We start from the raw sequence: 22,317 nt of genomic DNA, 5'->3' as shown, positions 1-22,317 counted from the left end.
GATAATTGACAGTTTTATTTTAACATCGTGGATAGACCTTTCCAATTGTACCATGATAACAATTTTTTTGTGTTGTTTATTAACAACAAGAAATGAATGATCACATGGTCTAGATACACCATGGTCAAGTATTGACTACTAAAGAAAGTGATACCACAATAGGGCATATTTGTACAATGATATGGTTATAGATATCCTAACTCAAGGTCTCCATCCAAACATCATTTACAAACGAACAACTATAAAGGGTGTTAGGTAACCCAAAAATAAAACTAAAAATTAAAAATTGAATCAAAATCAAATCTACCAAAAAAGAGGGACACACAAACATGTTGATGTTTGTTTATGATATATGAAGATCCTGTCTCGGCATAAGAGTCATATATCACATGCAACCACATGGTGTTTTAAGTTTTAACTCCTTTATGTGCATGCCACTAATTCTTTTATAATTTTCTTTTCATATTAATTTCCAGCTTGTAGTGGCCGATATGAATCAATGCAACAAAATAGGATTTAAGGTAAACTATTTTCTTTTTTTTTTTTGTCGATTGCAAACCCATTTTGACATACCCTAATTAGAATCGAATCAGTATTCATCTTCACTGACCCAAAGACCAACCTCAATATTTCAAGCCATGGGTTTACGGGTATCTAGGTGGTTATCGCAATTGGAGGCATGGTAGGTATAAATTGGTAAACTGCAGTCAGTCAAATCCAATCATACGCCCTGCTCTGATGAAAATATTGTGGGTTTTACTGATTCAATCATATATATATATATCATTCGTTTGTTTTCATAAGCACCATTTTCTGCTTGTAAATGGCAAAAATATAAACGACATTTGGGAGTTCGTACTTTGGGCTTATGGATGTGGATTCATGGCAGAGAAAATGAACTTGTTTACAGTTTGGGGTCGACTCAAGCTATCAATTTGATGTTAGATCTTCTCTTCTAGACTCTTTCTATTCATTGGCTTGATGAAATAATCTTTTTTTGATTAATGCAGAGAATAATGTGATAATGATTAAAGTTTGGAGGAGGGACCTAGCATCTTTTATAAAGGTAAACTCGTTAAATTGTCCATTAAAATCTAATTGTCCTTATTAGCCCATATCAGTCTATCCATATAAGAATTTTAATAACCATATATTACCCATATCAGACCAATAAAAAAATCAAATTAAAGTATAATACAATCAATAAAATCCATCTTATATGAAATATTTAATTAATATTCTAGCAGGCTAGGCCAAGCCATTCCATGGAATTGAAGCCGGTCTTATTTAAAAAGGAACGGCAGCCTGAGACGTGAGATATTTGTGGCTTCCCCGGCGACAGGTAACAGCTACATTAATTAGCCGATCCCAGTGGTTGAGACTTGAGAGTAGTCAGTACCTCCTTGTGAGAGATATTTTAATTTCTTGAGTCTTTTCTTTAATTAGGGTCTAGTAGCATAGCATCATCTCAAAATCTATGCACAGGGAACGAACCAATTGAACGCCATAAAATGCCTATCCGATGACCACGTCAGCACTATCCTGATGGTGTCAAGGAATGAGTGGTCGGCCTTCCCTTCCCTTTCCTTTTCCCTTTCCCTTCGTTAGAAGAGAAGAGAAGAGAACTAGAGAAGAGAAGAAGAAGGTTACTTGGATCGTGCATCTCTCTCTTTCTCTCTGTGTGTCTCAACTCAAAACAGATGAGGCTATAAGTTGGACTGTTTAAAAGGAGGAGAAAAATTAGTTAGTCCCTGCGGTCTAATCTCCATTACTCATCAAGTGAAGCATCTGGGCTTCGGTAATTAGCAGCACAGAGGAAGAGCGGGGAAGCAATGGCATCGACCTCAACCACCGTTTCCATCTCCTCATCGTCAACCCTCATAGATGGCAAAGCCCCGCGGCGACCGGCAACCGCATCCCCGCAATGTGTGAGCCTCCCAACGCTATCTTCGCCTCCCCCGCCTGTTCCTAGTCAGAACCAGCACTCGAAAACTACTGCCTATTGTAAGTCGTAAGATTTCTGGAATAGATAGTTAACAAGTAAACGAAAAACAAAAGATGGAGAAATTTGCTTTGGTAATTAAGGTACGTACGTTGCGTGTGTATCTACCGCAAGGATTGAATTAATGGTTACATCATTTTTCTCACTAATTTTCAGGCCGTAGGATTGCCCGGAATGTTGTCGCAATGGCCACAGGTACTGAAACATCTGCGGAAGTCGCCGCAGCTGAACTGCCAGAGATGTTGAACTCCATTCAAGATGCAGTAAGGACTCAATATTTCATCCGATCATTAATCACTATTTTTTTCGATCTCCTTGTTAATTTCCTGGCTAGTGGTTTTTCTTTTTCTTTTTCTTTTTTCCCGGCGGCCCGTCCCGGCCGTATAATATAATATAATCGAGAGCGTGTGGAGGAGGTATTTAGTTAATCTTTTTATCGGATCGACAAGTACGTACGTACGTTGATGCATGGATGATGATAATGTGCAGTGGGACAAGCTGGAGGACAAATATGCGGTGACTTCTCTAGCATTCGCTGGGGCGGTTGCGCTTTGGGGTTCATCCGGGATGATATCGGTGAGGTTTTCTTCCTCCTAAGTCCTACCTCCTCCCCTCCTCCTCCTCCTCCCCCCTGCTATCGCTTACAAATTAATGTCCTTCGTTAATTTGATCTTTTCTGTCTTTTCTTCTTTTATGGTGGAAACTGAAAGGCAATATTGAAAAAGAAGGATTTCAATTGGAAGTCGAAATTGCAAAATTAATTAGTTAGAAGATTCTCAGTTACCTATTCTTTTGTACGTACATGTGTAATTAATATTTCTCCCCTGGAATTCTCATGAATAGGCCATCGATAGACTTCCGCTAGTTCCAGGTGTTATGGAGCTTGTTGGAATCGGTTACACTGGGGTAAGTCTTGCATGCATGTATGTATGTTTTGGATTTGTGTTACCAAAGTAGCTAGGAAGCAGCCACCATACATTCATTCAGTACACATGTACAGGGAGGAGTCAGGAGTACTCCGGTTGTTTAATTTCCAGGAGGCTACTGTTGCAAATTAATACTATTTCTTATCTTAATTTGCCATTAATTCCTTGCAGTGGTTTGCGTATCGGAACCTGATTTTCAAACCCGACCGGTAAGCATTCAAAAACCTCACTTCACCATGAAAAGAAATGTTATTTTGATCCAGTTAGTTCGTTAATTTCTCTCTTTTCCTGCGGCAAGCATGATTAGTTATGGGTAAATGGAAATCCAGGGAAGCTTTGATCAAGAAAATAAAGGACACTTACAAAGACATCATTGGGAGTAGCTGATGATGAAGCAATAGATGTCGCGCACTATCCTTGGAGATTAACTGGGCTTCATTTTGGTACTGGAGCAATTATATATCAGCATCAGTAAGAATGAAATCGTTATGCATGGTGCTTATTCTTGTTTCGCAGTAAATGGATCAACCCAATACATACTTCATAATGTACCTGTATTCTAATATACATTTACCTCTCTATCTCTCTCTCTCTCATATGAATTTTCGGCACATATGTATGCCTGTGGATCTTTATAGGGCGTGGTCTTGAGATTAGCTCTTAACGTATTGATTCCCATTTGGCCTGCCTAACTAAATTGGTAATCTTCATATTTCATTCCCTCGGGAAATCTTGCATAATATGGAAAATCTACTCCCTGAACACATTGTTCTTATGTTTGTTCTGAGCATTCTCACCCTCACCCTCACCCTCACCCTCACCGTCGCCTCCTTTGATTCATGCTTTATCAATATCTTTGATCTGTCAATATCAATAAGTTTCCATCTATGATACTGCTATGGGTATGCATTATTTGGGTATCAGTTCGTGTGCCCATCCGGGTTGTGAGGAAAACAGGCCGAATAACTTTGGTCGGGGAGTTTTCATAATTGCCAAGAAATACATATGGAAGTACACGTTTGTAAAGACGTAAACAAGGAGGCCAATCCGCCTTAGAGGAAATTCCTCAATTAAAGGCTCAATCAAAAGAGTCGGTCAAGGAGATACGCAAGATGCTTGTAAAAACATAAATGGAACGAAAGATAGCATAATAGAGGGTCATTCCCTCATGGTAACATCAAAAGAGAGAGAGAGAGAGAGAGAGCGGAGCCTTCGTCTGTTCTTGGATTAATTGAATTATCCATTGAAGGCGGCTTCCCGGCATGCTAGCTGGCACATAGCTATTTCTCTGATTGCAAGGTCAGCCTTTGTGACGGTTAGGATGTTGTTGCTCTAAGAATCTCTTTTGCTCTTGAGTTGGTTTGAAAACACTTGGGTCAGCTTTGAACCAGTTGTCTGCACATGAAAAAACTGTAACAGAGGACCGCCTCCGTGGACGAGAAGTCACCTCAAACAATTTAGTTAAATTTCGAATCACACAATACCTCGTTGTGAGGAGTTAGAGCTCAAAGAGCAATTAATTCTACGGGTGGTTGTAGGAGAGTAAATGCGTTTGTTCCCATTTGATCTGCCTTTGCTCTTTCATTCTTACCTTGATACTAAGGCTCCATGATGTCATCATGGAGAAGATTCTCCTACTTCCTTAGATTAGCATATGCCAAATAAAGAATCAATATTGACTATGACACTTAGTTGGCTGGAGATGTTCAAATCTTCTTTGAGAAGCTAAGGGTACGTTTAACATATCTAGCTTCAAATATTATCAAGAATATCCTCCCACGTATCCCATTGATTTGACGTGTAGCCTTATAATCTCCAGAAAAATCATCAATAAGCTATCCCAATGAGATCAATATGGATAAATATCTTAGTGATTGACGTTAAGTATTCAGGGTAGTGGAGCAAAGTATTAAATGCTGAATTTAATGCTTTGACGCATCTTGATCCAAATTCTAATTGTCTTTCATCTTCCTTCTGAGAAGCAACACCTCAGAAGGCATTTTTTCGACATCAATTTTGTCATGTGCTAATGTCCACGTGGCTCTTGTCGTAAAGCAGACCTCCTTGAAATGTCACTTTCCAGAATATTTCTAGTGGTTCTCCACTGTTCCTCACACTGGACCAAAACCTAAACCACTAGTTCCAAATTGAATGGTCCATCTCAGTTCGTTGGCCTGAGAAATTATGGCATAATAGATCTGAACAGGAAGCAATAGCTATCAAAAAAAGAGAAGAAGTTTCTCTCTAGAGGGGCTAAAGAATCTTTTAAGTATTATGTGTGAACACTTAGAAATGCATAATATTCAGGCCATGAACACCTTTTTTTCTGTTATACACACTAGGGGGACGGACTATAACACTCTGATAATTAAGAATTCGAAGAAGCTCTCTGTCTACGGTGATCATCTCTTGAACTCAACAACTTTGTGGCATGTTTTGAAGTCATATGAAGGACCAAAATTTGCCAATACTTGGTTGACTAGCATATCAAGATTCAAGAATTCATGCCTTTTTTTTATTTTATTTTATCACTTCTTCTTTTTTTAAGTTATTTATGGATCATATACCTATCTGGAAGTGGTATCTTTTCCTTTTCACCTCCTATTTTAAGTGGTATATTTTCCTTTTCACTTTTTTTTTTCTTTCTTTTCTTTTCTTTTTCTTTTGGGAATGGTAGCTTTATATTAAGAGGTACACCATAGGAAAGTGCGAAGTTGTGATCTCTTCACTAAAAGGTGCCGATAATTTTCAACTAAGCAACCCTTTAATGTTAAGTGGTATCCCTCTCTTTTTTTTTTTTAATAAAATCTTAGGATTGCCTTGAGATCTTTTGATAATATTTAGTCTCATAAAAAGAAAAAGAAAAAGAAAAAAATTGATAAGACCAAAAGGTAAAATACATATTTTATTTTATATTTATTATAACAATAAAAAAAATTAAAAAGATTGTAAGACCAAAATAATGTAGAATAATCCATATACATGGATGATTGAAACATGAAGCAGCTGAGACATAAAATGGATCCTGGACTTAAACCTGTTAGTAATTTATGCACAGCAGCAGCGGGAAGGCCAATTTATTCTAAAACGTAGAGCGGGAACGGAAATTAAGACATTGCCAAGGAACAAGTAATTAATCCCTTCAAAGACTTCAAATGAAAATGAAATGGTGGTTTCGACAGAGTCTTTAGACCACACCAACGCCACCTAGCTAGCTCTTCAGGAACTCCATGACGTAAGTGTTGAAAGCGTAGCAGGCAACTCGGAAGCTAGCCCCTTTGGCCAGGGCCTGGAACTCCCGCTTGGTCCTCTCTTTTCCACCAGGGCAGTGTCCCAGCATGACTGCATGAGGATGTCCATTTGGATTTCGGCCTTGGCCGCAAGTGACGTCTCCAGGTTGGCTGGGAGAATGTAATGCCGTTCGCAAGGGTCAAACCCAAGACCTCTCCACTGAGAAATATGGGTCTTTACCATTAAACCAACCTTGCATTGGCAAAAAAAAAATGTTTGTCATACAGTCTTGATTTACCTTACGCCACCAAAATTTATGTAATATCATAATGATATATATTTAAAAATGTTGCTAACTTCAAATTATGTGGTAGGTAGGCAGGATTAGGCACGATCGAATTTGGGAAGAAGAGAATCTGCCATCAATTTGGCCTGGTCCAGGCCAGTTTTAGTTGATTAGTTTATCTGATATGTTATCTTTGGGGCTTTTATTTAATTTGTATAAAATTAAAATAAGTCAAAAAGTTAATCTTTTCTGTATAAAAGACTTAAAATTATATTAGTAATTCAAAATCCTATGTTGTTCTATTGATTGAGATTGCATGTTTTGTCATTGTTGGCAACTAAAATATAGTGTGTTGTAAGAGTACATAGCTTGTACTGAAGTGAAGGTCCCATAAAAGGCTTTAGACATTTGTTATGTTTTTAGAGGGTGATTAACATTATTACAATAGTTTTAAGTGTTTGTGAGAAGATTTAAGTGTTTTCGATGAAATGAAGATTTTTTTAGAATAATGGATTTCACAATGGTCATGTTGGATGAATTTTTTGATAGTCATCCAGTTGTTTTCTGGGTTCGACTTCAACTGTAAAAACGTAGTTCATGAAGTCTTCTTTTCAACGCACTTTTTGGATTGTGCTTCCGATATCAAACAAGGAAATTATAAAATTTTTCATGTGAGTGTGGGATATGGAAGCAAATCTGAGCAGTGTAGAAATAAGATGAAATTTAGCCTCTGTGATGAAATTCGGTTTCTATGATGTAATCTATAATCAAGGATTCAAAATTAATTTTGAAAAAGTTTGGGGGTCTTTGTGACAGAAGTTTTACATCTTAGGAAGAAACGTGTAATTTTAAAAGATTGAATAATAGCAATCTAATTGTCATTAGAAGGATATGGATGAATATCCAATTTTGAGGGTTAAGATTGATGCCTTGGTTTTCAAGTATCCAAAACGAAAAAGATTCCATCACGTGCTTTTTGGTTGGTTGGGAGCATGAAAATGTGGTGCACTGCAAAGTATAATGATCAACATGATATTGTGTGTCGCAAATTAAAGGTAATATTAGAAAATTTTCCATTTGAAATAATCTGGTGAAGGGTACTCTAAAATCTTATATCATTTAAAGGATCTGATGGCTTAGATCTCATTCGCCCTTTTAAAGTGAATAGCCAATGGTAGGATAGTTGAGCGTTTAACAACCCAAACTCCCATGGGGAGGTCTTGGGTTCTCACCCATCCAACGGCATATATTAGTAATATCCCCTCACCCTGATAATATCAACTAGCCAGCTTCGAAAAAAAATAATAAATAAATAAACAAACAGTTGTGTGATTAGATTCTCTTTGGGACTCATTCAAAACCAACGGTTTCTATATATTAACGTTCATCCTTTTTAAAAGCCCGAATTTGAGCGAAATAAAAATGGGTTTTTGAGGTTTTGACTTTTGGAGATTGAGAAAACAAGGAGGAGAAGCCAAGAAGTAAGATGGGTATGGAGAACAAACTCGGATATATATTTTGGTGAAAACATTGAAAAAGAAGGGGAGTAATCTATTGTAATCTCTCCCATTTGAAAAGTTTCACTTTTCAAATAAATGCTTGTTAAGGTTGATTTGTTTGAGATTGTGGCTTTATATTTTTGTTGGTACAAGAGTTCACACTAGAGTGGGTGCTTTATGTTTTTGAATGCATTAAGAGTGGGTGTTCTTTGATCATTTTATTGATCAAAATTTTAGTTGGAAAGTATTGAGTAAATATGAAGTTCTTTAGGGCATTACTCCGTGGATGTAGACAATTTGTCCGAACCACGTAAATTTGATGTCTTGTGTTTCTAATTTATTTTTCATTGCATATATTGAAGTGCTTTGATTGCAGAGTGGTGGTACACTGTCTCGTAGACCCAGCTACATTGTAGTGTGTGATAGACGTGCCCTTGTGTAATTGATAACTATAAGATTATCTTGACCAATCTTGTCTTGAGCTTAAAGAAGCGTCACATTAAAGAGATTCTTAGAAGATACTGATTCACCCCCTCTCAGTGTCAACCTGAAATAACATCATGATACAAATGAATCGACAACAATAAGCCCTTCTCTCATTACCTAGCTGTCTCATCCTAAATGAAAATGCATTACTATCCTTGGAGAAGGATGAACTCATAAGCCCATATAAGAGTGTTGGTCTGGAAGCATGCTTTCAAACTAAGAGTTACTTCCTTATTTAATGGTTGGTCTAGGAGATAAGAAAGAGAAAACAAATAACAAATCCACACAACACATTAGTCCTCGTCAAATTCCTTTTCTTTTTTCATTCAAGCAACTTGTTTTTGCGCTAAAAAAAATATAATGTTGATTTTTTCTTTTCTTTTTTTATTTAATTGTTCATTTAGAGTTGTTGTTGGTTGTGAATCTTTGTGTCATGGAGACTGAATGCCCTTACTTTGGGTTAGAGGAGGGGACAATATACCTGAGCAACGGATACATACCTTGAAATAACACAAAGCCGCACAAATCCTTAATGTAAAAAACTTCGCAATTCAATTAACAAATGACAGAAAAAGGATAATATTTATTTTATTACCTTTACACTCCTTAAATAATTTATTTTATTATTTTTACTCTCTTAATGTTATATACTAACTTTGTCCTTATTGTTAGAATAATGGATTAAGTCAAACAACATCTACTGTATTTTCAAAATATTCATATGCCCTTTTTTACCTTCAAAAAGCATGTTTTGGTTTTCAATAGAAAAAGAAGAGGGGGGAGGGTGAAGTGCACCCGCGAACTAATTTTGAAGTATTTTTCTCCACTATTAAGAAGGTACAATAAGGATAAATATATCTTTTGCTATTTACAATTAACAATGTTTGTAATGAAATAAATTCTAAGGAGTATAAATATAATATGTTTCAAATCTAGGGGATGTATACGTAATTTATTCTTAATTTAAGGTGTTTAGATGATAAGTATTGATTTAATTGCAATCCTTCTTTCTTTTCCAGCAAACATACACATTTGATATTAATCTAGAAGCAACTATATCATAATTAGGGTGACCTAACCCAACAAGTATCACGGTTAGGCACATGGACTCTAAATTGGAAGTATATGCCTCCGCATAGCTGCCTATTTTTTGGTAGGTCGAGTGTCCGTCTGTCCTACCTATAATACATTACTTAACATAAATAAGGGACTAGGGTACAATGGTCCACTATGTACGGTGATACATAATCATATTACAACGGGAAATATTGTTAACAGTCTTTCCATGGATGCCTATAAACACAGATATTGCATTTCATTTCTCTAACCAACACTCACTTAAATAAAAACTCGTTCCAGCCTTTAATTTGGCTTTTTCTGCACACCTAGTGCCTTAGTGCTTTTATTATGGGTAGTTTGCGAATTGTCTCTTATCATATTTGGGTGAATGATGGTCAAAGAGATCCATTTGTTCCCAGTTATGGTATAAGACAATGTTGTTTCATCCGCAACATCTTACTTTATATTCTCATGCCTTAATACATAAGGAATATGACCTAGGAATGGAATTAAGAAAGTAAATTGAATGAAGAAAAATAATTAAATTTTACTTGAAGTAGAAACCAAAATTCTACAAGTTTAGGGTTTTGAAAGAAAAATGGAATTCAAGAGCAATTAGAGGGTCCGTTCCATTGGATTCTACACTACGAAACATTGTCAAAAGTAAAAGGAAGCACGTACAATTAATAAACTTCTTTTGTGGGATTTCCTTGTGTCACACCCGTCTTTGCTTCTTCTACTCTCCTCTTCCCTCGGAACATTTTTTTTCTTCTTATTTTCCAAAAAAGAATGTGAAGATGCACTTGTCTGTTTGTTTTCCTCTATTTTTAATAAGGGCATAAAACGTAATCCCATTTATTGATCCTATCAAGGGTTTGCGAAGCTCTTTCAACCATGTGGCATTGAATTATTAATTGGGCCATAACTCTTAACACAGAACAGGAAATGACGCGTAGAAGCTACTTGCAATGTGTACCTGAAATCGGTTGTCAACCAACCCAATGTTTTATTCATTAGTGTTATGCATAATTTCTCATGCTAACGAATCGGAGTGGACTGTACAATTCAGTATGAATGGTTTATGTGAACCACTGCAAGGGCGGACCCAGGATGCAATAGTGGGGGGCCGAAGAATGAAAGCCAGATAATCTTCCTGTTGAAGAAAAACTAATATTTTTTTGTCACACATATTGTGTGGGTCCTTATAAGGCCACTTTGGGGTCTCACCTCTAAACTATTTATTAAATTAAAGAATAAACCCACATATATTTTTTGAGGCCCACACATATTTGAAAAAAATGGTAAATTATTGATAATGATATTTTTTTTTCAACAAAATATAGGTAAAATTAAAGCAACAATATTAAGAAAAATACACACATGAGTTCAACCCTAAAAAGTTAGATGCAAGCAAAAATTTTCTTTGGTAGGAAACGTAAACCATTTTTTTTAAGGTAAGAAGCAAATCAATAGTAGTTAGTTACCTACTAACTATGGACATTTTATTCACAATACAAAATCAAATAACAAAAAACAAAAAAACAAAAAAACAAAAACGATAAATAAATTGAGAAAGAGAAAAAGAAAGAGACCTAATTGTGGAGTAGATTTTTTTTCCAAATTTTCTTAACCCACGCTTATAGAAAGGAAGAGAATAAATAGGAAAAAAAGAGGAGAGAGGAGAGAGGAGAGAGGAGAGAAGAGAATAAATAGGGATTGATGAATTAGTTTTTTATTAGGAATGACATTTATACCCATCATTTTACCTCTAAAATTGTTCTCAATATTGGGGGGGGGCACATAGTGACATTTCACATGTGGAAAAAGAAAAAACTGAAAAAATTAAAGGAATTAAGGGAATATGCATAAATTTTGTAAAAATCCGAGGGGGGGATGGCCCCCCTTGGCCCCTTCATAAGTCCACCACTGAACCACTTGATACATTCCTAAAAGTGACACTTCAAGGAGTGCAACTTTACAATAAGTGCCATGTATGTATTAGCATATAACGGAATTTGTAAAATCCCCCAAATTTCTACCCCTTTAACCCATGGTTTTAAGACCGAGAACCTGGGCCTTGATTCAGCGACAATCGTGGACCATTCAGTTCGAGCCCGAAGGATTGGAAATTAAATCAATGTTGGTAGATGATCCTTGTAATGACTCAAAAACTCTCCTAGAGTTTAAGTGAAGAGAGAAGATTAATCCCAATGGTGTAAAAATGGTGATTTTGGAACGTTTGTAGATTGGCGATAGAAAATCCGATTGATGCGAATAAGATATCAAATCGAAGATTGCCGAGAGACCTTTCCAACGAGCCAAAATTCATCAAAATCAGAGTTCGTTTGAGGGTCCAACCATGGACCAGAAGTTTGGGCCGTTTGGGTGAACCAACCTCCATCCCATTTTCTGTTTAGGGGAAAAATTGGAAATTTGGATTTTTAAACCCTATTTATATTTTATCTCATCCGTAAACGCATTTTTGGAGGCTAGAAAGAGGCGGAGGCTTTGGAGAAAAGGAAAAACGAAAGAGATGAGCGATTTCCATTCTTCCGAAGGTGTCTGTGATCCGAATCTTCGCAAAATCACTAGGAAATGTTAGTTTTCTTTAACCCTTCTCTTTAATCATAGTTGGCGAGAGTTTATCTTCTCTTTTTTCATGGAGATCTTGAAAGGGAAGGTTGTTAGGTACCTTGGATGCTTTCCTTTCTTGTGTTAATGTCCATTCCTAGTTTGTGGGAGTAATTTCTCTTCTCTTTTTTTGAGGGATCTATGGAAAGGAATAATCATAGGTATCATACAAGCTTATCTTTTCTTATATTAATGTTTCCCTTGAATTTGGGAGTAATGGTTTATTCCCTTGCAAAAGATTTTAGAATTTGACTCCCCAGGTCACCCACGGGTTCAAATTTATAATGGTGATTTATGAGAGCCAAATTTGGGGCTTTTTGAGAGAGGTCAAATTTAATAAAATTGAAGGTACCCGTAGGATCCTTTTGTTTCCAATTAGACTTTCCCAAAGTTTTGTTTCATTATAAACTTCAAATTGGTGGCAAATTAGTGACCATTCACTAGTGACCCTTTTTAACTTAGTTTTCAGATTTGAGTTTTCGTGGGAAGATTTTAGGATATCCTTTGAAACTCAAATTGGCTCTAATTTTTTATAATTATTTATAGTACTACTACCCTTTCGGCAGGGGTATTGAAGCCGGTTAACCCGTGATGTTAGTGGCTGGGTCCTGTGTGTCAAGCAGGCCCACTGTCATCATGAGATGGTAGGGTTGCATATAATAGACAAGGGCTCATGGGCGCTCAAGACCGGTGAAATGACCCGTGAGAGGACATGGAGAGCATCCTGTCCATTATATGTGGATGACCATAGGGTTAGGGGTCAACGTAGTCCGAGTTGGTTGGTGCCATAGGATATGTTGAATCTAGGTGGGAAAGTATCGAACCAACAGGGCACTAGGCATGAGGGGAGATATTGGATATTGAAGTTGATTGGTGCCATAGGGGAAGTATCTATACCACATGTAGTATGAGACCGTATGACTTTGCATTGGCCTAAGATTATCCTTGACACACACCAGATCTTATACCAATGGTGATGTGAGAGAGTGGTGACCTAATCCCCAACCATGGCTTGGCAAGACTTTACACAACAACCGCGGAGAACCCAACAGACCTGCATCAGAGCCGTGAGGGAAGAGTGATGAGACCGCCCAAAAAAGACTGGTGTATGACTTAATGCGTGTCTACCATAGAGAGTTCATGATAGAGTTAGAAGCATAATCATTCATATATCATATCATTGTCATTAATTTCATTATTGATATTTATGTTATATTTGTGGTGTGGAATATTAAGAATGAATGTGTGATATGATGTTGAGTTGACATCACTGAGTTTTGTTGAACTCATTCCTTTTATATGTCTTTTTCTATTAGATTATACTGCAGGTTATAAGGATTTATTCCAAATGGAGGATTCGTTGCTAGTATATCTTCTTGAAGGAGTGACCGAAGAATAAGTGGACGCACATGGAGCTTCATGCCAGTATCAAGACTATTCTTTTTTGTGGGATTCCATTAGAGAACTAGTCTAGTTTAGTTTTCCACTGCGTTGAAAATTACTCTCTTTTCTTTTCAAAACTCTGATGTTATATTTTTATTTTGAAGTAATGGATGATTGTAACCATTATTTCGGTTTGGATAACTTAGTATGATAAACTTGATTTATTCTTGTCCATTTAATTATGTTATATCATGTTTTGTATGGATTTGTCACTGAACCTAGATGTTGCGGTGTATCACCCCCACGGGCATTCGGGTATGACCGGATCCGGCTGGGTGGGGTGTGACAGAAGTGGTATCAGAGCCCAGGTTCATACAAATCCTAACATTATATGATACAGTAGGGGCATCTTGAGTCATCGATTCATAAATGACTCTACCTAATAGGAATGAATAATAGACTCAACATGAACTTAAAAAAAAAATTATCATAATTGTTGCATAATGAACCAACTTGAATAAGATACAATAAGTATATCAAACACAAAGTCATGAATGTCATTAATTAAACAAAAGCATAAAACACAATAAAGCATATGAAACACTAAAGTGCATAATTCATAAAATATTTAGGTTCTAAAATATTGCAACCCAATATTAAGCGAAAGAGCGTGGACAAACACGTATAATAAAACATGTATTTGAAACATAATAAAGCCGAGTGAAGTTACCCGGTACATCTGTGATAGTAGAAGGTAGAGTCAAGGTTGTTAACGCTTGGGTGGAGGTTGAGGCATTTTGGACGAAGAAAGTTCTCCGAATTTTTCTCCCTCAATTTCTCCGTGTTAGTGAAATCCACTCCGAAGTGTCTTAAAATAAGGGTCAAGAGACACCCGTACCCAAAGTTGGATACCTTGGAGTGCTGCACGTTGAATGGTATATGTGAGATCAATGAGGATATCTCACATATAAGCAAGGATGGTGTGGAGAAAGTTTACATTTGATTTTGTGAAGGAGATGTCGTTAAATCTCGTGTTCGAGTGTCGCATGGGGTTAGATCTAACCTAGAACTGTAGTAGAACCACCCCCAAAGCAAGAGTGAGGGTGAGAGAAGGTGAAAAAGGTAAAGAATGGGAAGAAAAAAAATTGGGGCTGTGGGCGCACGCGCGCGCGCAGCAGGCACGTCCGCGCGCGCAGCGCAGACGGCTGCGCCAGCGCGCAGTGCCCCGCGTGCGCGCGCCGCGCGCAAGGAGGTTTTCATAAAATAAAATTAAAAAAAAAAAAGAAACTTTTTTTTTTTTTTCTGTTTTGGCAAGTCTCTGATTCCAGGGACCTACCAGCCGGTGGCCGGGCGCTTGAAGCCACCGGCCCAACCCCCACATGGTTTTTAATAAATTTTTTTTTTCCGGGACGCTGTTTTTAGAGACCCTGAGTTTTTAAAAAATTAAAAAATATATATATTTATAGATGTATATAAACAAAATTAAAAAAATAAATATATAAATATAAAATAAAGTAAAATAAAATAAAACAAAAACTTCTTTTTTTTTTTTTTTTTTTGGACGCTTGATTTCGAAAACACCTAGTCCCCTTGGGAAAAAAAAATTTTGAAATTATTATCATTTTTTTTCTTTCTCTTGGCCCTCTTATTCCAAAGACCCCCATGGTATTTATTAAAAAGAAAATTTTGAAAAGCTTCTGAGCACTTCTATTGGTTTCCAATACATAAAAAAAAATTTAATTACAAATTTTTTTTTTGGGGACCTTTTAAGCACTTCAATTGGTATTTATTATTGTGTTAAGCTCAAATGGTTGGTTGATTTGCTAGTGATTAATACAAGAGATGGATGTATTGGACTTGTGCATTTGTGAAGTTGGATATTAAGGATTTTAGCAATCTTAGGCATGAATTGATTGACAACTCATAAGGCAGTCATCTCATGTTCTGAGGAGAAAGTTGAATTTTATCCCGTTGATGGCCTTGTTTTTGAGTTCCAAAGTGATTTGGGAAAGCATTGTGGAGAAGACTATAGTGATGGCACTCTAGACAAAGGAATTAGTGGGTGCTAAACTTATGGGCTTCCATAAAAGAAAAGAAGGAAGTGAAGTCCATTGAAGACGTTGAAGTAGTGAAGAACTCCAAGAGTTGAAGAAGAGATTGATCAATGCACCGGTTTTCACTGTACCTGATAACTTTGGAGGATTGACGGTCTACTCGGATGCATCGAAGATCGGTCTTGTTGTGTGTTAATGCAACATGGGAAAGTGGTAGCCTATGCATCACGGCAACTCAAGGATTATGAATACAATTATCCCACTCATGATCTTGAATTGGTTGTTGTGGTCCTTGCTTTGAAATTATGGCGCCACTATCTTTTTGGAGAAAAGATAGCCATTGTTCACCGATCATAAGAGCTGGAAATTTAGAAGGAGTTGAATATGAGATAACGTCGGTGGTTGGAGTTAGTAAAGGACTACAATTACGATATCCAGTATCATCCGGGTAAAGCAAATGTAGTGGCTGATGTCTTGAGTAGGAAAAGCACTCGAGGGGTGATTGATCTTAATGTTCTTAGTAAGTCTTTGTTGAACTGTATTATTAAGTTGGAGTTGGAGATTGTGCTAGAAGGTTTTGAGGTAATTTTTGCTGCTTTGATAGCAAGGACTATCCTAAGAGGCAGGATCGTTACCTTGCAGCCTTCGGATCCATTGTTGCAAGAGAAGCTAGAGAAGAAAAGCTTCGTGCTTGTGTAGTAGGCATGAGTGGAAGTGGGATGAAGCTAGAGGATGAAGAGTTTTTGGGCCCTGAATTGAGAGAAGCCACTAGAGCTATGGTTGACTTGATTAGAGAAAGAATCAAGGTAGCTTAATTTAGGCAGAAGTCTTGTGTAGATATCGCAATAGTAGTCTGTTACTAGCTTCAACCACCGGCATTATCTCACATTCAACTCCTTCTGAATTTTCGGCTCTTATGCTCGGTGAACAATGGCTATCTTTTCTCCAAAAAGATAGTGGCTCCACAATTTCAAAGCAACGACCACCGCAACCAACCCAAGATCATGAGTGGGATAATTGTGTTAATAAACCTTGGGTTGTTGTGATGCATAAGCTACCACTTTCCCGTAACCTCCTATAGTATCCGGCAAGTCCCAAGAAACCTCTAATTTAGGTAACCGACATAGGTCGATCCCAATCCGCCATTGCCTTGACCTTATCTAGATCCACTTTGAGTCCATCCGTAGTTATAACATAACCCAAGAACATTTCTTGTGAAAACCAAAATTTACTCTTGGAAAACTTCGCATATAGCTTCTTCTCTTATGGAAGCCCATAGTTTAGCACCCCCACTGGTTCCTTTGTTTGGAGTTCCACCACTATAGTCTTCTCCACGATGTTTTCCCACATCACCAGGAACTCGAAAACAAGGTCATCAATGGAATGAAATCGAACTTTCCCCATCAAGACATGAGATGGCTACTTTGTGAGCTACCAGCCAATCCATGCCAAAGATTGCACTAAAATCTTTCATATCCAACTTCACAAGTGCATGAGTCCAATACATCCATCTCTTGTATTTAACCTCAAGCCAACCATCCATTTGAGCTTAAGGCAAACATAAATACCAATTGAAGTGCTTAAAAGGTCCCCCCAAAACTTTATTTTTATTTTTATTTTTATTATTATTATTATATTTTTTTTTTCTACTTCAAGGGGTCTTTGGAATAAGGGGCCAAGGAAAAGGAAATTTCAAAATTTTCTTTCTTTTTTTTTTTTTTCTCAAGGGGACTTGGGGGTTTTTGAAATCAGAGAAGAAGAAATTTTCAATTTTTTTTTAATTTTTTTTAAAAGAGACCGGGAGGTTCTATGAAATCAGGGCCCAAAAGGAAAAGAAAAGAAAGAAAGGGAAATTTTTCTTTCTTTTTTTAAAATTTTTTTTTTCCTGGGGCAGGGGGGTCGGGCCGGTCGCACGTCAGACCGCTCATCTGACCGGGGGTTCCAGGTAAATGTTTACCAGAAACAAGGGCGACACAGGCCAACCTGCGCTGCGCGCGCGCGCTGCGCTGCCAGCCTGAGCGTCGCGCGCGCGCTGCGCTGCCATCCCGCGAACGCTGCGCTGCCAGCCCTCGCGGCGCGCGCGCTGCGCTGCCAGCCCTCGCGGCGCGCGCGCTGCGCTGCCAGCCTGAGCGTCGCGCGCGCGCTGCGCTGCCATCCCTCGCGGCGCGCGCGCTGCGCTGCCATCCCTCGCGGCGCGCGCGTTGCACTGCCAGCCCACGCGGCGCGAGCGCTGCGCTGCCATCCCTCGCGGCGCGCGCGCCTGCGCTGCTAGCCCTCGCGGCGCGCGCGTTGCGCTGCCAGCCCTCGCGGCGCGCGCGTTGCGCTGCCAACCCTCGCGGCGCGCGCGCTGGCGCGCCTGCTGCGCGCACAGTTTGCCTACAGCCCCAAAAAACATGTTTTTCACCCATTTTTCTATCTTTTCACCTTCTCTCTTATCTTGGGGTGGTTCTTCTACACTTCTAACTCAAATCTAACCACGTGCAATGCTCTAACGTGAGATTTGACGACATCTTCTTTGCAAAATTAAATGTATCTTTCTCCACACACAATCTTGCTTTATATACGGGGTATTTCATTGATCTCACACATACCATTCTACGTGCAGCACTCCGAGGTATGCAACCTTGGGTACAGGCATCTCTCCCATTGAACCAAAGGTAGGCTCTCTTGACACACCATTTGTGAGATTTCGACACAATTCGGCTGGATGCTCTCCATTCCATACGACTTCTGAGACTCTAGGTGTGGCTTCTCATTAGTCATCAATTTTTTCCAAGCTTAAGAGGATAAAGGATCGACAAGAGAGGATATGGTCTTATATGTATACATTGGGAGAAAATTTGCATGACTGGAGAAGAAGTTCAGATCCAGGAGGGACCAGACAGATCACTGGGGTCAATCACTTAAATTGATAGTGCTAGGAGTTTCCTTTTATGCTTTCACAGATGTATTTCCTTTCAGACTTGTAAAAACCTCTTATATGATTAATGAAATTCAGTTTGTCTCACTTATGTTATTGTACATTATGCATTTCTTTTGTTGTATTAGTAATTGTAAATGTTTAGTTATGACTTATAACTCATAATGACCACTCACAACCATTACTCCCAACAACGACTATTGACTCAGACTCATACGACAAAACACGATGACAAGACGACTCAGACTCATGAGAGCTTACTCTCGACAATACCTCACAACAAAGACTCACTAACAAAGACGACTCACAACGACAACTTTCAACTCAAGACTCAACTCACAACTCAACACACATACACAATAACATAAAACTGACAACTTAACTTAAACCATGACTACAACCCAAGTACAAGTCGTAAACTTTAATTATTGTGCATTATTCAAACTTGGTATTTTATGCTTCATTTATTTAAGTTTCTAATCCAAGTTTCTATTATTCACTACTAAGAAATATTTAAATCACTTCTGGATCTATGACTCAAGGATGCCCCTACTATATCACATGAAGTTAAGACTTGTATGAACCAAGGCTCTGATACCACCTCTGTCACACCCCACCCAGTCAGATCCGGCTATACCCGAATACCCGTGGGGGTGATACACCGCAGGACCTAGGTTCAGTGACAATTCCATACAACACAAGATATAGCATAATTAAAAGGACAAGAATAAATCAAGTTCGAGTATAAAGTTATCAAACTTGATTGATCAAAAGGTTATAGTCATCCATATATCTAAAGTTAATCAAAATGGACATCAGAGTTTGAATGAAACATAGTTTGTTGCAGCGGAAATTAAACTAAACTGATTCCCTAATGGAATCCAACCTCATAAGAATAGTCTTTGCACAGGCATGGAGCTCCATGCAAGTCTACATATTCTTCAGTCACTCCTTCAAGAAAGCCTGCCGACGACGAATCCTCAACTTGGAAGGAATTCTCATAACTTGCAGAATATTTTAATAGAAAAAAACATACAAAAAGGAATGAGTTCAACAGAACTCAGTGAGGTCAACTCAACATCTTATCATACATTCGTCCACAATATTCCACATCATATCGTGCATTCTTACACAAGATCCCACACCACACATATAGTTTGAGTATCGATAATGTAATTAATGATAGTGATATGATGTATGAATGATTATGATATTATGCTCATAACTCTATCATGAAGTCTCTATGGTAGACACGCATTAAGTTTGTACACCAATCTCCTTTGGGCGGTCTTAGTCACTCTCCCTCAACAAGAGACCTCTATTGGGTTCTCAGCGGTTGTTGGGTAAAGTCTTGTGAAGCCATAGTTGGTGTATAGGTCACCACTCTCTCACATCACCGTTTGGTATGAGATTGGTGCATGTCAAGGATAATCTTAGCCCAGTGTAAAGTCATATAGTCTCATACTACATATGGTCCGGATATCTGCCCTCATGCCTAGTGCCCTTTTGGTTCAATACCTTTCCACCTATGAACGGAATCCTCAACGGGAGGCATCTGTTGGATCCCATTCCTTAACCCAATGGTCGTCCACATATAATGGACAGGATGCTCTCCATGTCCTCTCACGGATCATTTCACCGGTTTTGAGCACCCAGGAGCCTTTATCTATTATATGCAACCCTACCTCTCTATGATGATAGTGGGCCTGCTTGACGCTCAGGACCCAGCTACTAACATCACGGGTTAACCGGCTTCAATAACCCTGCCGGAAGGGTAGTAGTACTCGTGAGGTTACCTAGCCAAACACTTCTAGACACTTAGCATTCATGTACTTAAGTCTAGATGCATACTCATGTAAGTTCACTAGGGTAATGGGCGAACCCACAACCCTAGTTTGAAATATAAAATAAAAAGAGTAATTTAATTCAACATCATCCATATATCTTCATATCAATGATTTAGAATTTGAAAGTAAAAGAAACACTCAATCCATCCCATACATTCTCATATTGTTTTCAAAGAATATTGAAAATAGAAGCAAATATACTTGCTTACCTTTCATTCGTGCAAAGTCCCACACATAATCACAAGATAATAAATATTAAAACAAGGCAATATTATCAATAATGAAATTTAATTACATAATTAAACATGCAAGATAAGGTTGAGTATATTCCTCACCTTTTTAGTTAGCATAAGCTCTCCAAGGTTCCACAAAGTCACACTTACAAGTTAGTGATTATAATCAAAATAAACCTAATCATGTAAGAGGATCATTAGACATAAATTAGAAGTCAATTGGGTTTTAATAAAGTTCCCAAAATCACCCAACAAAAGCCTAATCTGCCAACTAGTTTCGAACCCACATTTCTCAACCTAGTTTCGGCAAAAATCAAATTTCACCATCAATTCGAAGTCGAATCAAAATGAAACTTTGTGAATGTCTAATTGGAAGCAATATGGTCCTAAGTATACCTTCAATTTGATCTAATTCCATCTCAATCAAAAAGCCCCAATTTTGGGCTCTCGCGAGTGCTCTTGGCTGGGTCTGAGAGCCAAAATGCAAAATCGTTTGCAATGACTCGCACAAATCACTTACAAACCAAAGGGAAACATAAATGAAACTATTTGCAAACATTCAAAACACCTATCAAGAAACAACTACTCAAATCTATCATTTATTGCGAAGAACTACTCCAAAAACTAAGCTTAAAGAAGAGGGTTTGATGATTCTTACCTTTTCTAACGTTTCCGCAATGATCCGAGTGTTAGCACGCGTCCAAATGGTTAGAAACCTTACTTTCCCTTGGTTTCTTTTCCTCCTTTAGCCTCATCTTCGTACTAGCCTTCTAAAATGCGAGTATGAGAGGTTAGAAACTCAAAATAGGGTTTTAAACATGAAAAACCCGATTCTGGCCCCGAGCTGGAAAATGGCTGGGGGTTGGGGCGGTCGACCTGCCGTTCAACCGGTCCCAAGTTGACCCATCAAATGGACTCCGATTTTGGCATTTTTTGTCTTGTTGGAAAGGTCTTTCGACGATCTTCGATTTGATACCTTATTTTTATCAATCGGATTCTCCATCGCCAATCTACGGACCTTCCAAAATCACCCTTTTTACACCATCGAGATTAATCTTTTTCTTCACTTAAACTTTAGGAGAGTTGATGAGTCATCACAAGGGTCATCCACCAACATTGGTTCCATTTCCAACCCTTCAGGCTCCACTTGAATGGCCCACATTTGCCGTCAACTCGAGGCCCGATTTTCTCTATTTTGAAGCCACGGGTTAAAGGGGTAGAAATCCGGGGGATTTCACAGAAAGGGCAAGCAATTTTGAAATCGAACCATTCATTTGGTGAAGGGTAGGTGGAAGAATCACAAAGTAGAAGAAGCCTCATGGGAGAAAAAAAAATGAAATGCAGGTGAAGTATCCTATCCTCTTTGGCACCTCAGGTACCTCAATTTCGAGGACAAAATTTCTTTTAAGGGGGGAGGAATGTGAAATCCCCCAGATTTCTACCCCTTTAACCCATGGTTTTAAGACCAAGAACCTGGGCCTTGATTCGGCAACAATCGTGGACCATTCAATTCGAGCCCGAAGGATTGGAAATTGAGCCAATGTTGGTAGATGACCCTTGTAATGACTCAAAAACTCTCCTAGAGTTTAAGTGAAGAGAGAAGATTAATCCCAATGGTGTAAAAAGGGTGATTTTGGAACGTTTGTAGATTGGCGATGGAGAATCTGATTGATGCGAATAAGATATCAAATCGAATATTGTCGAGAGAACTTTCCAACGAGCCAAAATTCATCAAAATCGGAGTTCGTTTGAGGGTCCAA

The 22,317-nt window shown here is 38.2% G+C and overlaps 1 protein-coding gene across 2 annotated transcripts; it reads left to right on the top strand.

Moving 5' to 3' along the window:
• The first annotated feature begins 1,552 nt into the window (after positions 1-1,552).
• On the top strand, positions 1,553-3,697 carry PSI-P (photosystem I P subunit). Of its 2 annotated transcripts, none has more exons than XM_089158429.1 (6): positions 1,553-2,004; positions 2,159-2,265; positions 2,492-2,578; positions 2,846-2,908; positions 3,100-3,137; positions 3,227-3,287. In XM_089158429.1, the coding sequence occupies exons 1-6, from the start codon at positions 1,833-1,835 to the stop codon at positions 3,243-3,245; spliced, it is 486 nt and encodes a 161-aa protein (XP_089014555.1). In that variant the 5' UTR covers positions 1,553-1,832; the 3' UTR covers positions 3,246-3,287. The 2 variants fall into 2 exon arrangements, with proteins under 2 accessions (XP_089014555.1, XP_089014554.1); XM_089158428.1 differs by having other exon boundaries at positions 1,563-2,004; positions 3,258-3,697.
• Positions 3,698-22,317: the final 18,620 nt, after the last annotated feature.

The sequence above is a fragment of the Hakea prostrata genome, chromosome 6, assembly GCF_041222555.1.
Source record: "Hakea prostrata isolate BN-2017 chromosome 6, UWA_Hpros_2, whole genome shotgun sequence".
NCBI lineage: Eukaryota > Viridiplantae > Streptophyta > Magnoliopsida > Proteales > Proteaceae > Hakea > Hakea prostrata.
The sequence above is the reverse complement of the archived record's forward strand: the minus strand, read 5'-3'. Positions and strand labels throughout refer to the sequence as shown.